Genomic DNA, 11625 nt, shown 5'->3' on the forward strand with positions numbered 1-11625 from the left:
GTCCTCGTCGGGGAGCACCAGACACCATGACTTTGTGAGTAATCTGCACCTCCATAATCCCTGTGGTCTTGCAAGGCATTAGGGGCCATGTAGTCACTGCTGAGTAGGAGGGAGGAACAGACGAGGTGGGTAGATTGGAGCTGCAAAGGAGAGCTTGTAGAACACTACAATTGGCAACCGGCACAATTACATGGGTTTGTAGGCTTACAGTGGACATATGTGACATGTTTCGTAGCAAAGATGTGTTGGATTTGACGATATACGACAGAGTGGTATACTAGGCATGTGCGAGAACCATTCGCAGAATGGAGAAAACGTACATCATGGACTCTTCGGCACCATATGCCCTCCGTAACATCCGCCCACAGCTTCCAGTGAGCCTTCCAGGTATCTCCAGGGGTTGTTTGAAGATATATGCGCGACAGATGCAGAAGACAGCGTGAAATCGACCGAAGGCGGGTGGAACATCCGACATACGAGCGGCCAACTTAAAACCGGCACCGTGCCCTGCGCGTCATGATCCTGAGCCGGAATATGCAAGAATGAGGTGGTTACATTGAGCTGTCGAGGAGATATCGTCGTCCGAAGTTCCTTTGGGGGCGCTTAGGAGGGGAAAACAGGCAAATGCGCGAGACGCGGCGCGACGCTCTCACGACAAGCGAGCTGAAACCGGCTGTAGTGTAGACCTCTAACATCCGCCACCGTCTCTCTCGTCCTCCACCACATCCGCACAGCGACGAGGCATGATTGGCCTCAAGGGCACCCTCAATGTACTTACCTTTTTTCTACGCTCATTCTCTGTCTCGCTTAACTGCTATACTCGACAGGTCATAGACAACTCGGGGGCACTCCTCGTCGAGTGCGTCAACGTCCTCAAGCAAAAGGTCAACAATGGTTGGGGCAGCGTCGGCGACGAGATCGTCTGCGTTGTCAGGCGTGCCCGCCCTATATCTGGCCAGGCCTCTGCCTCCGCACCGAAGGTACGCCAGGGCGACGTCCGCCGTGCTGTCATCGTCCGCACGCGTAAGGCCGTTCGACGGCCAGATGGCCGCTTCATCCGGTTCGACGATAACGCTGCTGTGCTACTCAACAACAAGCGCGAGATGCTAGGCACACGCATTGGTGGGGTTGTCAGTGCGGACTTGCGTATGAAGGGATGGGGGAAGATCGTCAGTTTGGCTCCCAAGGTCCGTCTCCATCCTAGCCTCGCTTGTCTCAGTCGTGACGTGTTCCTGCCTAGGTCGTATGATACATCACGTTATAATGCTACTGCTCTCCTCTCTGCTATCCATACTGTCTTTCGCTGCCTAGCCCCCTCGGTGATGCTGGATGCCGCGGCGGTTCAAGTATTGCCTCTAGTTGAAGTGCTTCACCAACACACCGCTGAGCACCTGTTCCTCCGTGCCATCCTCCTTCTTGGTTGTCTCCGAATTACCATACGAACTGATCCGTATGGTCCTCCACTGCTTGATCGTCGGTGCGTTTTCATCGGGGACCTTCCTCTTGATACCAACGCGTTGCAAAAGTGGACTCTCTTTGTGCGGCACGACCCGTACGTCGTCGTCCCCATAGGCGAAGTAGATCACGCCAAGACGGGTGTGGTCCCTCTGGTCGACGGGCGGCTGGACGACGCGGTGAATCGTGGCCTTGTAGTAACCTCCAGAGAGCATCTCGATGGTGTCTCCTGTGTTGATGATCTAATGCAAAAGCATCAGCTCCAATTCGAGGATGTTGCGAAAGGAACGAGGTACGTACGATGCTGTTTGGGATGTACTTTACGTATCGCCATTTCCCGTCGGGGCACATGATCTGGAGACTGACGACGGGCTGGTTCCAGAGAATGGTGAGGACTCCGCTGTCTGTGTGACCTTTTAGCCAGACGTTCTTCGTCTGAGCCTCGTCTTCGTCCGTGCGTGGATAACTAGAGATTATTGTCTCAACGTGACAGAACGCCTGCAATGTGTGGCAACTACTTAACTACTTCATGAAACGGACTGAAAGGCAAGTATGTCAGTAGTCATGCAACTGCCAGGAGACATACGAAGTACGTACAGAACGTCATGCCCTCCGCGTCGTAATGGTTCTGATTCACGAACGTCTCTTCTGGCAGCTCCAGTCCCAAAGCAAGAAGCCTATGAGACATGAGCGGGCATGTTTCCATCTATCCCCCGGGGGCGCACCTCAAAATGGGATGGAGGATATCGAAATGACAAAATTCCATGAAGGCGCGGACCTCCGGCAAGAACGGCTGCAGCGCCTTAGGGTGCTGCTGTCCGAAGGCTGGGCGGATAACTACTCGTCGGGCTGGTGAGCCATGTCCCGTAATTGGGATAAAGTCTTACAACTGACCCCCGTAGTGCTCGATCTGGTCGCGCACCCCATTGTCGATGTGCTACTCATGTCATTGCGAAGTCAGCGAACCCGACTCATCGTCGCCCACATCCACTCAAGAGCGGACATACCCAGTACTGGCGCGGCTTGTATCCCTTCCAGTCGCCTTCCCTGACCTTCGCGACAAGCTGCCTCTGCTCTTCCTCCGAGACCTGGGTGAACGGTACGTCCGCGATGTCGATTATGCGATCGTTCTGTCATCGCAATCTGGTTTGAGTACTACCAATCATGTACGTATGCACCGCCTGTGCTAGGAGCTCACCTGCGCTTGAGACAAACCGTGATTCACGACGCGCATGAATCCGTACGTGTGCATTGCGTCGCGGACTTGGGGCATGAGTTCCGCACGCCCCTCAGGCGTGTGTACCTTCGAGAAGTCGATGATGGGCACATCGGCATAGTCGACTGGAACCCACAAACTTGTAAGCTGCCGCGTTACGTATACAGTGGAAACTCTGTACTGACACTCCTCCTTCGTTTCTGGGGCAGGCTCATAGTGCGGTACTGGGGGAACAGTCGTAGCAGGCATGTTGACGTGTGGCGTGTGGCGTCGTATTGGAAAATCGAAGGGCAGCGAGGATCAGATTTGCTATGCTGATAAAGGGAGGACGGGGAACGTCACGGTGACCTCGCAATTGGTGTCCATGTGAGTCTTGGTAATGCTCGGTGTGGGAGTGCGCTGACGTCCGGAAGTGAATAGAGTTCTAGGGTAGCTTCCTCAGGGCGGCCGACCGGAATTGAGAGGGGACCTGAAGACGAGAAGGTGTATGCCTTCGACGGGGACTGAGCAATGCGACGTTGAGACGTCATGCCGTCGCGGGGGATAGGCGAGCCACTTACTGACCATGAAGTGCCGAGATCGGGAGCTATGCAATTCGTCGCTCGGTAGAAAGCGGCACAGCAACTTGAATGGCACGAACATTGGCTGTAAGGAGATTGGTGTAGAGACCGTGCTAGCTCGGATGGATACTCAAGGTGCGTCTTATCACTACTGCTGTTGCTGCTGGCCACACTACGAAAGCTCGCAAGATACTCGTACAACGCCTATGTTACTGCTCTCTTCGCTCCGGACTACGAAGACTTCTGAACTATGCCTCTACGACAGAGGCTCTCCTTTGTCCCTTGCCATCAGTTCCAATGTTTGATCACCACCCCATTCACTACCTCCTCCTCGGTGCCGTCGTCCTTGCGCTTTCTCTCTCTCTCCGAATCTCCGTAAGTACTTGTACGGATGACCCTCCATTCCTTCTGTGTAGGAGCATCCGCGTCCTCACAACTCCTCGTAATGCCAACGCGTTGCAAAAGAGGACTCTCCATGCGCGGCAGGAGCCGCACGTCATCATCGGCATAGCCGAAGTAGAATAGCCCGAGACGAGCGTAGCCCTGTTGATCCAGAGGCGGCTGGAAGACGCGGTGGATGGTGGCCTTGTAATAGCCCCCGCACATCTTCTCCATCGAATCGCCCAAATTGACGATCTGTCGAAGAGGTAAGTTCTTGTCATGGAAGCAAAAATAGATGAAGGTCACGTACGATGCTGTTAGGGATATACTTGACATACCGCCACTGACCATCGGGGCACATGATCTGCAGTGCTACAAGGGGCTGGTTCCAGAGGAGTGAAACAGTACCGCCGTCGGTGTGTCCCTTCATCCAAACGTTCTTGGTCTTGGCTTCGTCATCTTCTGTACGCGGGTAACTGGGAGCAATCTGGTGAGTGCCGACTTCATCTCCTCCCAAATAAGGCGTCTGACCATTTTGCGAAACGAACTGGGCCACTGTCCCCGTCAGCAACATGACAGAAGGCTGACGGTGTACTTACGGAACGTCATACCCTCGGCCTCGAACTGGTGCTGACTTACGAACGTCTCTTCAGGCAATTCCAACCCTAGCGCGAGCAGCCTGGATACATTTCAGTGGGTGGCACACTTCTTAGCGTCCTCAAGCGCACCTCAGGACAGGGTGAAGGACATTGAAGTGGTTGTGCTTCATAAAAGCGTGGATCTCTGGGAGGAATGGCTGCAGCGCCTTAGGGTGGTGCTGCTCGAACGCCGGACGGATCACTAGCACCGAGCTCATCAAGGGAGAAGTCCTGCCTGCATGGGGGGACTTACTAGCGTAGTGGTCGATTTGGTCGCGTACGCCGTTATCGACGTGCTAGACACGGAGTGTCAGATCATGCTCTTTGTCGGAGAATCAGTCCAATAGACGTACCCAGAACTGACGTGGCTTATATCCCTTCCACTCCCCTAGTTCTCTGATCTTGGACACGAATGACCTCTGCTCCTCCTCGGGAACTTGAGTGAATGGGACGTTGGCGATGTCGATCAAGCGGTCATTCTGCCATGGGTCAGTATCCTACAGTCGCAGACTTCATTCTACAAGCCAAGTCTCTTACTGACCTGAGCTTGCGATAGCCCATGATTTACAACGCACATGAAGCCATAGTTGCGCATCGCATCCCGTACTTTTGGCGCAAGTTCTAGGTGCCCCTGGGAGGTGTGCACGTTGGCAAGGTCAATGACAGGAACCTCAGCGTAGTCCACTGTATGAACGGTGTTAATGAGACTAGATGCTGACGACGTGCTTGAGGATGCTATACTAACAATTCTCCTTTGTCTCTGGAGCATGTTCGTAATGAGGGACCGGTGGGATGATGGTGGCCGGCATATCGCTAATGAGGACAGTGGGAGTTGAGTACGGGGGAACGAGCAAGATAGGAGCTTCTATATATGGAGATGGGAACCACAGGACACCGTATCGAAGAAAGAAAATGAGTTTCCTACTCCAGCGGGATTTCCCATGGTCTGACGTATGAGAATCATGTCGAAGTATAGGTTACCGAGGATCACGAATCGACATTAGATGAGTCGCTCCGATGGTGCTCTCGTTCACGAATTCAGAATGCAAATGGTGAGCTAAGTACCAGTATTGAAGCAGCATCTCAATAGTTGAGATACTCGTTCCCAATGTTGGTACACCCTGGGCAGGTCGTATGAAACATCACGCCGCCTCGCCACCCAATTCTCAGTGTAGCACGTGCTATTCTACAGTCGTTCAACACATGCCGTTTCCTAATGAGTAAACTCGAGTCTCGTATCCGACCAATCACGTAATCCTCTCTTCAGTCAGTTCCAGTGCTTGATCACCAGCCCGTCCACGATCTGCACCTCCATACCGTCATCCTGCCTTGTAGTCTCCGAATTACCATACAACGTCGCGCGGATAATGCTCCACTCTTTCATCGTTGGTGCATCCTTGTCATCACATTGTCTCCTGATACCGACCCGCTGCAAGACGGGACTCTCTTCATACGGTACGAGGCGCACATCGTCGTCAGTATAGGCGAAGTAGAAGAGCCCGAGGCGAGAATAGCCTCTTTGGTCGCTAGGCGGTTGGAAGACACGATGGATGGCCGCCTTATAATAACCTCCGGAAAGCATCTCCATTGCATCGCCAAGGTTGACAATCTATCGGAATAGCAGCTTTGTAAGCGATCCGGCAAGGTAATGTAAGTCGCGTACAATTCCATTCGGGACATGTTGAACATAGCGCCATTTGCCGTCAGGAGACATGAGTTGGAGTGCAATGATAGGTTGACTCCACAAGAGGGAGACAGTGCCGCCGTCGGTATGCCCCTTCATCCAAACGTTCTTGGTTTTCTCCTCGTCGCTGTCTGAGCGAGGGTAGCTGTCATCATGTTGGTAAATCCCGGAGTACAAGCCTCAAAGACCGCTTTAGCTTACTACTTCGAGAAACAGACTGGAAGTTCAAGGTTTAGGCTCACTAGTAGCTAACATGTATTAACAAGTACTTGCCAAATTTCTTGCCTTCAGCTTGGTATCGATGCTGGTCGACGAAAGTATTCTCCGGCAACTCTAGTCCTAAGGCAAGCAGTCTATGGTACGTGAGTCAGGTATACGAACATTGGTCAACTTGACGTACTTGAGGAGGGGATGGAGGACTTTGAAGTGGTTGTGCTCCATGAATGAGTGGATCTCTGGCAGGAAGGGGACCAGTGGCTTAGGATGATCCTGCTTGAAAGTCGGAGGTATCACTAACCCCCAAAATATACTCGTCATCTCTACATCAATGGAGGATTTCGCAAAATATACCCATGTATTGGTCAACCTGGTCGTGTACTCCGTTCTCAATGTGCTGGTATGCGACGCGAGCGGATTAAAAGGTGTTCTTGCACTATGTCAGAACTTATGCAAATTCCTCACCCATGATCGCAAGGGCTTATACCCTTTGTACTCGCCCAGATCTTTGATCCTCGACACAAACTTTCTCTGTTCCTCTAATGGTACCTGAGTAAACGGGACGTCGGCAATGTCCATCATGCGGTCATTCTATTGATAGGTCAGTTCCGCATGCATCCGAACGAATTTGCTTACTGACCAGCGCTTGCATGAGACCGTGGTTTATAATGCATATGAAGCCGTAGGTACGCATCGCGTCGCGAACCTGCGACACAAGCTTTGCTGTACCCCCTTCACTATGCAGCATCGAAAAATCGATGAGGGGGACATAGGCCCAGTCCACTGCGAATCAGTATGGTCAGTGACGATGCGTACGATCTCTAACTTGCGCTGACGTTTTTCTTGGGTTTCAGAAACATGTCGATAGCGTGGTAGCGCAGGGACCATTTTGGCAGGCAAGTCGGTGGGGGACGCAGCCATGCGACAGACTCCCCTCGCACACTCAAGATTTAAGTTGAAGTGGCATTGAGATCTAGGCGCGGAGAAGGATCTCGCGCCGAACTAGAAGAAGCGTACTCTTACTCACCATGAGAGCAATATAGCCTTTCCGGTCGAGTAATTTGTTCCCTTGTTAGAGGACGCCTCTGGACCGTTAGTAGGAAGAGGGGACAATATGACGTATCGGCCCTTGAAGTGCTTCCACTCGCTGTCCCAATGGACTCAAGCCGCATATGATGGCGTTGTACTGGTCACACGCATAGCTGCTGTCAAATAATGCGGTCCTTGTAACCTGTTGGACTCGAATAGCAGCATGTCTTCGCGTCTCGTCAATGGCGTTACAATTACGCTGATTCTTGCGAAGACTTCGATTGGAGGGCATGATATAACATCACAGGGTGTACTTCGCTTCGTCACTACTAGTACGACTCCACATAGATCGTTTCTGGTACGAGTACACTCACGACGAACTGGTCACTGCCTGTACAGTGCATGTTCCTTCCCTGCCCCCACTCAATTGTAATGTTTCACAACCAATCCGTTAACAATCTGCTCCTCGATGACGTTATCCTTGCGTTGTAACAATTCGGGTATCCCATACACTTTCGTGCGGGCCCGCCGCCATTCGCCCATTGTCGGCGCGTCTTCATCAGCAAACTTCCTCGTGATCCCAACCCGCTTCAGCACAGGGCTGTCTTTCATCGGCACGATGCGCACTTCGTCGTCGCCTGACGCGAAATAGAGGAGGCCCAGGCGGCAGTACCCACGCTGGTCTGCCGGAGGCTGGAACACGCGATGAATCGTAGCTTTGTAGTATCCACCGGACAGCCATTCCATCGAGTCTCCCACGTTCGCGATCTGAAGTTAGAAGTAAGGGTTGTTTCCTCCTAAGGATACCCATGGATAGCAACATACGATGGCGTTGGGGATCTGCTTCACATAGCGCCACTTGCCGTCCGGAGACATGATCTGCAGTGCAGTGACGGGCTGACACCAGAGGAGCGAGATGGTACCAATGTCTGAGTAGGGGGTATGAATAGCTACATAGGATACTTCACGCTTCTCGAAAAGTGGTACTGACCAGTGTGTCCCTTCATCCACACGTTCTTCGTCTTGGATTCGTCTTCTTCTGTCCTAGGGAAACTAGCATGGATCTCAGGAATGGACATTCAGCCTATGGACGAGGCTGTGGGCCAGACTTACTATTTCATGAAACGGACTGCCATAAAGATGTGAACGGTAGCGAAGAGAGATGAAACGAGATGCCTCACGGTACGTTTCACCTTCGGCATCGAAGTTGTGCAGCTTGACAAATGTTTCTTCAGGCAGCTCCAAGCCTAAGGCGAGAAGCCTGTGCATGTATCAGAGGCGGGACGACGTTTCTCCTATGCCACGTACCTGAGAATAGGGTGGAGTACGTTGTAGTGGTTGTGCTCCGCGAAGGCCCGTAATTCGGGCAAGAAAGGCTGCAGCGCTTTCGGGTGCTGCTGATTGAAAATGCGCCGATGCACTGTAGGAGGTCAGGTGCGCTCAACCCTCGATGGCCAAGCAGAAACAAACTGTTATAGCTCTCAATCTGGTCGCGGACGCCATTGGCGATCGTCTGAAGCGGATACGTCTGAGCAAGAGAGGAGCTCGAATCAAACTACAAAGCTTACCCAGAATTGACGCGGCTTATAGCCCCTGTAGACGCCTTGCTCTCTCATCTTCCCCATGAAGTTCGCCTTCTCTTCGTCTGAGACATGAGATAAGGGGATGTCTGCAATGTCAGACATGCGATCATTCTGTACAAGGTGTTTTAGCCCTATTTTGCCTACTATAGACTAGACCTTTGGGGGAAATACCTCGGCTTGGGTCAACCCATGATTCACGATATACAAGAATCCATAGGTACGCATGGAATCGCGAACCAACGGAGCCAGCTCTTGACGCCCCTCTGGGGTTTTCGCCTTAGATATGTCAATGATGGCTAGGTCTGCAAACTCCACTGCAACGTGGTTTGGCACTGGGATAGTCCTCGAGAACAGGTGGACTCACAGTCTTCTTGCGTCGCTGGCGCCGGTTCATAATGCGGGACGGGAGGAATGATTGTGCCCGGCATCTTGGGGAACTTGTGCGGTGGCTTGTCACTCAGCTTCGCTGTCGCTACAGTATTTAAGGCCTGGTACAGAGGGAGATGCGAATGCCCACGGCTCGATCCTTTGAGTTCAAGGGTTGTCGCCACGAGCATGGATGCATAGCTGAGCTGAATTTGGGGTCCACGCAGTACATTCCTTGAGACCGCACTCAACCTTCGAGTTCCATTGCCTCCGTCTCTTTCTGTACTGCGGGATATCCTATGATCATGCGTGAGTCAAAGATGATGCAAGGTCAATTATGAAGGTACAGATTCCTGCGATGCTGGCTTCGTCGAAGTGGAAGACGACGTCGAGTCAACGTCGCACTAGGCCCAGTGCACAGTAAGTATAGAGAGGTGCTCCGATGACTCCGAGAGTCAGGTTCGAAGAATCTCATACTGATAGCAAGAAAAGCGCAATCCTTAGACTCTTTCGGCATGTCATCTATGCTATCATTCATCCCTACATGTCTGTCTGGCGCCTCGATCTAGTTGTAATGCTTCACGACCACGCCGCCAGATACCTCCTCCTCGTGACCGTCCTCCGTCTTCTTCAGTGGGACCGTGCCATAAGTCCGGGTCCGTGCCTTGCGCATCTCCTCCATTGTTGGCGCATCCTCGTCTGCACACTTGCGCACGATGCCGACACGCTGCAATGCTGGGCTGTTCTTCATGGGCACTAATTTGATGTCGTCGTTCGGGTAGCCAAAATAGAACAGGCCAAGCCGAGTGCAGCCACGTTGATCAGGAGGTGGCTGGACGACGCGATGTATTGTCGCCTTGTAAAAACCGCCGGAGAGCATCTCCATGGTATCGCCTATGTTGACAATCTGTGTTTTGACACACAACATGTATGAGCTCTTCGGATGATGACACAATCATGGTAGGGTCAATACGTACAATGCCGTTAGGTATGTGATTCACGTAGCGCCACTTTCCGTCGGGCGACAAGATCTGAAGTGCCGTCACGGGCTGGCTCCAAAGGATGGAGACAGCCCCGATATCTGCGATTGTCCGACAAAGAGCTGCATTGGTACTTCATCGTTGCGTACGCACAAGAGACCCCACCTGCATGGCCTTTCATCCAGACATTCTTGGACTTGACCTCGTCCTCTTCCGACCTGGGGAAACTGGTTGAAGTGAGCCAGGACCCTCTTTGCACTTATCGAGAGGCGTAAAACGTACTACTTCATGAACAGCACTACACGAAGGCAACAAAGTCAGCAGCGTTCGGAGACCGTGCGAAGCTATGTACTATAGGTTTCGCCTTGGACGTCGAAGTCGAACATGTCTATGAACGCTTCTTCGGGCAACTCCAGGCCGAGAGCAAGAAGTCTACCATGGTGTCAACTTAGTAGCCGGCAGTTGAAGCCAGTGCAATCACCTCAGTATAGGATGTAAGACTCTGTAGTGACAGTGCTCTGCGAATGCCCGAATCTCTGGGACAAAAGGTTGCAACTCCTTGGGATGCTGCTGCTCGACTATAGAGTGATGCATATTGTAATGCTCGATCTGGTCCTTCACGCCGTTGTCAATGGTCTATGAACATGACGGACGCGGGGTAAGAATCCTGGCTCAGTGCATACGGGTGATATCGTACCCAAAACTGACGGGGTTTGAAACCTCTATATGACCCTGTTTCCTTGATTTTGGACGCGTATTGCCGCTTATCGTCCTCCGAGACTTGGGAGAACGGGATGTCTGCTATATCAACCATCCTATCGTTCTGAAACAGCTGTCAAAATGCAGGCCCTAAGTCACCGAAAGAGTAGACTCACCTGAGCCTGTGTTAGGCCATGGTTTACCACATAGATAAACCCGTACGTCCGCATGGCGTCTCGTACGATGGGTGCAAGCTCGGCACGACCCTCCGGCGTGCTCGACTTGGAGATATCGATGATAGGAAAATCTGCCCAGTCGACTGCAAGCGTGATTAGTGGAATGATGAGCATGACTATACTCTGATTAGAAACGAACACTCACTATCCTCCTGCGTGACAGAGGCCGACTCATAATGAGGTACCGGAGGCAAAGTAGTAGCAGGCATAGTGAACGCGAGAGAGACTGAAGGCAGCTGGGCACGTAATGGGAGGACGAGCGACAAGCTAGAAATCAGATCCTCATAAGTGAATCTGATTCCCTCATGAGAGAACCTTGCCCGATGAATAAGTGATCACTGAACGGGTTGCTCGACGTTTTTTCGGCGGTTTCTCGACGAGGAACGACTATCAGATAGAGAGACGTAGTCACTACAGGTAAGACTAAAGAGCTCCCGAAAGACGCATCGCAGGCCGACGTTGGCAGGCGGGTAACCCAGTAAGAGCCTTCCATTCTGCGCATTCTCACAAGAAGGCCGCTAGAGTGAAAGCTAGGCAGCTTATCAGTGAGTACCTGCAAGTAGGCAACTATCTTGTTCACAC

General features: G+C 52.2%; 5 protein-coding genes across 5 annotated transcripts; 1 reads left to right on the top strand and 4 right to left on the bottom strand.

The window, feature by feature from the left end:
- Positions 1 to 743: 743 nt before the first annotated feature.
- On the top strand, positions 744 to 1249 carry DICSQDRAFT_173100 (ribosomal protein L14; the record flags this gene model as incomplete). The annotated part of the gene is made up of 3 exons (XM_007368898.1): positions 744 to 770; positions 828 to 1187; positions 1241 to 1249. The coding sequence occupies 3 exons, from the start codon at positions 744 to 746 to the stop codon at positions 1247 to 1249; spliced, it is 396 nt and encodes a 131-aa protein (XP_007368960.1).
- Positions 1250 to 1355: 106 nt separating this feature from the next.
- On the bottom strand, positions 1356 to 2920 carry DICSQDRAFT_67359 (Clavaminate synthase-like protein; the record flags this gene model as incomplete). The annotated part of the gene is made up of 8 exons (XM_007368899.1): positions 1356 to 1697; positions 1756 to 1935; positions 2042 to 2132; positions 2181 to 2292; positions 2350 to 2392; positions 2463 to 2585; positions 2654 to 2796; positions 2857 to 2920. 8 exons carry the CDS (start codon positions 2918 to 2920, stop codon positions 1356 to 1358), a joined length of 1098 nt encoding a protein of 365 aa, XP_007368961.1.
- Positions 2921 to 3519: 599 nt separating this feature from the next.
- On the bottom strand, positions 3520 to 5059 carry DICSQDRAFT_173102 (Clavaminate synthase-like protein; the record flags this gene model as incomplete). Its single annotated transcript, XM_007368900.1, has 8 exons — positions 3520 to 3867; positions 3923 to 4167; positions 4212 to 4291; positions 4341 to 4452; positions 4504 to 4546; positions 4604 to 4729; positions 4792 to 4934; positions 4996 to 5059. 8 exons carry the CDS (start codon positions 5057 to 5059, stop codon positions 3520 to 3522), a joined length of 1161 nt encoding a protein of 386 aa, XP_007368962.1.
- A 458-nt stretch (positions 5060 to 5517) lies between these two features.
- On the bottom strand, positions 5518 to 6375 carry DICSQDRAFT_173103 (Clavaminate synthase-like protein; the record flags this gene model as incomplete). Its single annotated transcript, XM_007368901.1, has 4 exons — positions 5518 to 5859; positions 5914 to 6079; positions 6177 to 6287; positions 6335 to 6375. 4 exons carry the CDS (start codon positions 6373 to 6375, stop codon positions 5518 to 5520), a joined length of 660 nt encoding a protein of 219 aa, XP_007368963.1.
- A 1179-nt stretch (positions 6376 to 7554) lies between these two features.
- Positions 7555 to 11252, bottom strand: DICSQDRAFT_90908 (Clavaminate synthase-like protein; the record flags this gene model as incomplete). Its single annotated transcript, XM_007368902.1, has 9 exons — positions 7555 to 7947; positions 8005 to 8108; positions 8171 to 8232; positions 8293 to 8308; positions 8361 to 8440; positions 10590 to 10744; positions 10806 to 10931; positions 10984 to 11126; positions 11189 to 11252. 9 exons carry the CDS (start codon positions 11250 to 11252, stop codon positions 7603 to 7605), a joined length of 1095 nt encoding a protein of 364 aa, XP_007368964.1. The 3' UTR covers positions 7555 to 7602.
- Positions 11253 to 11625: the final 373 nt, after the last annotated feature.

This window comes from Dichomitus squalens (genome assembly GCF_000275845.1).
Source record: "Dichomitus squalens LYAD-421 SS1 unplaced genomic scaffold DICSQscaffold_41, whole genome shotgun sequence".
Classification (NCBI taxonomy): Eukaryota; Fungi; Basidiomycota; class Agaricomycetes; order Polyporales; family Polyporaceae; genus Dichomitus; species Dichomitus squalens.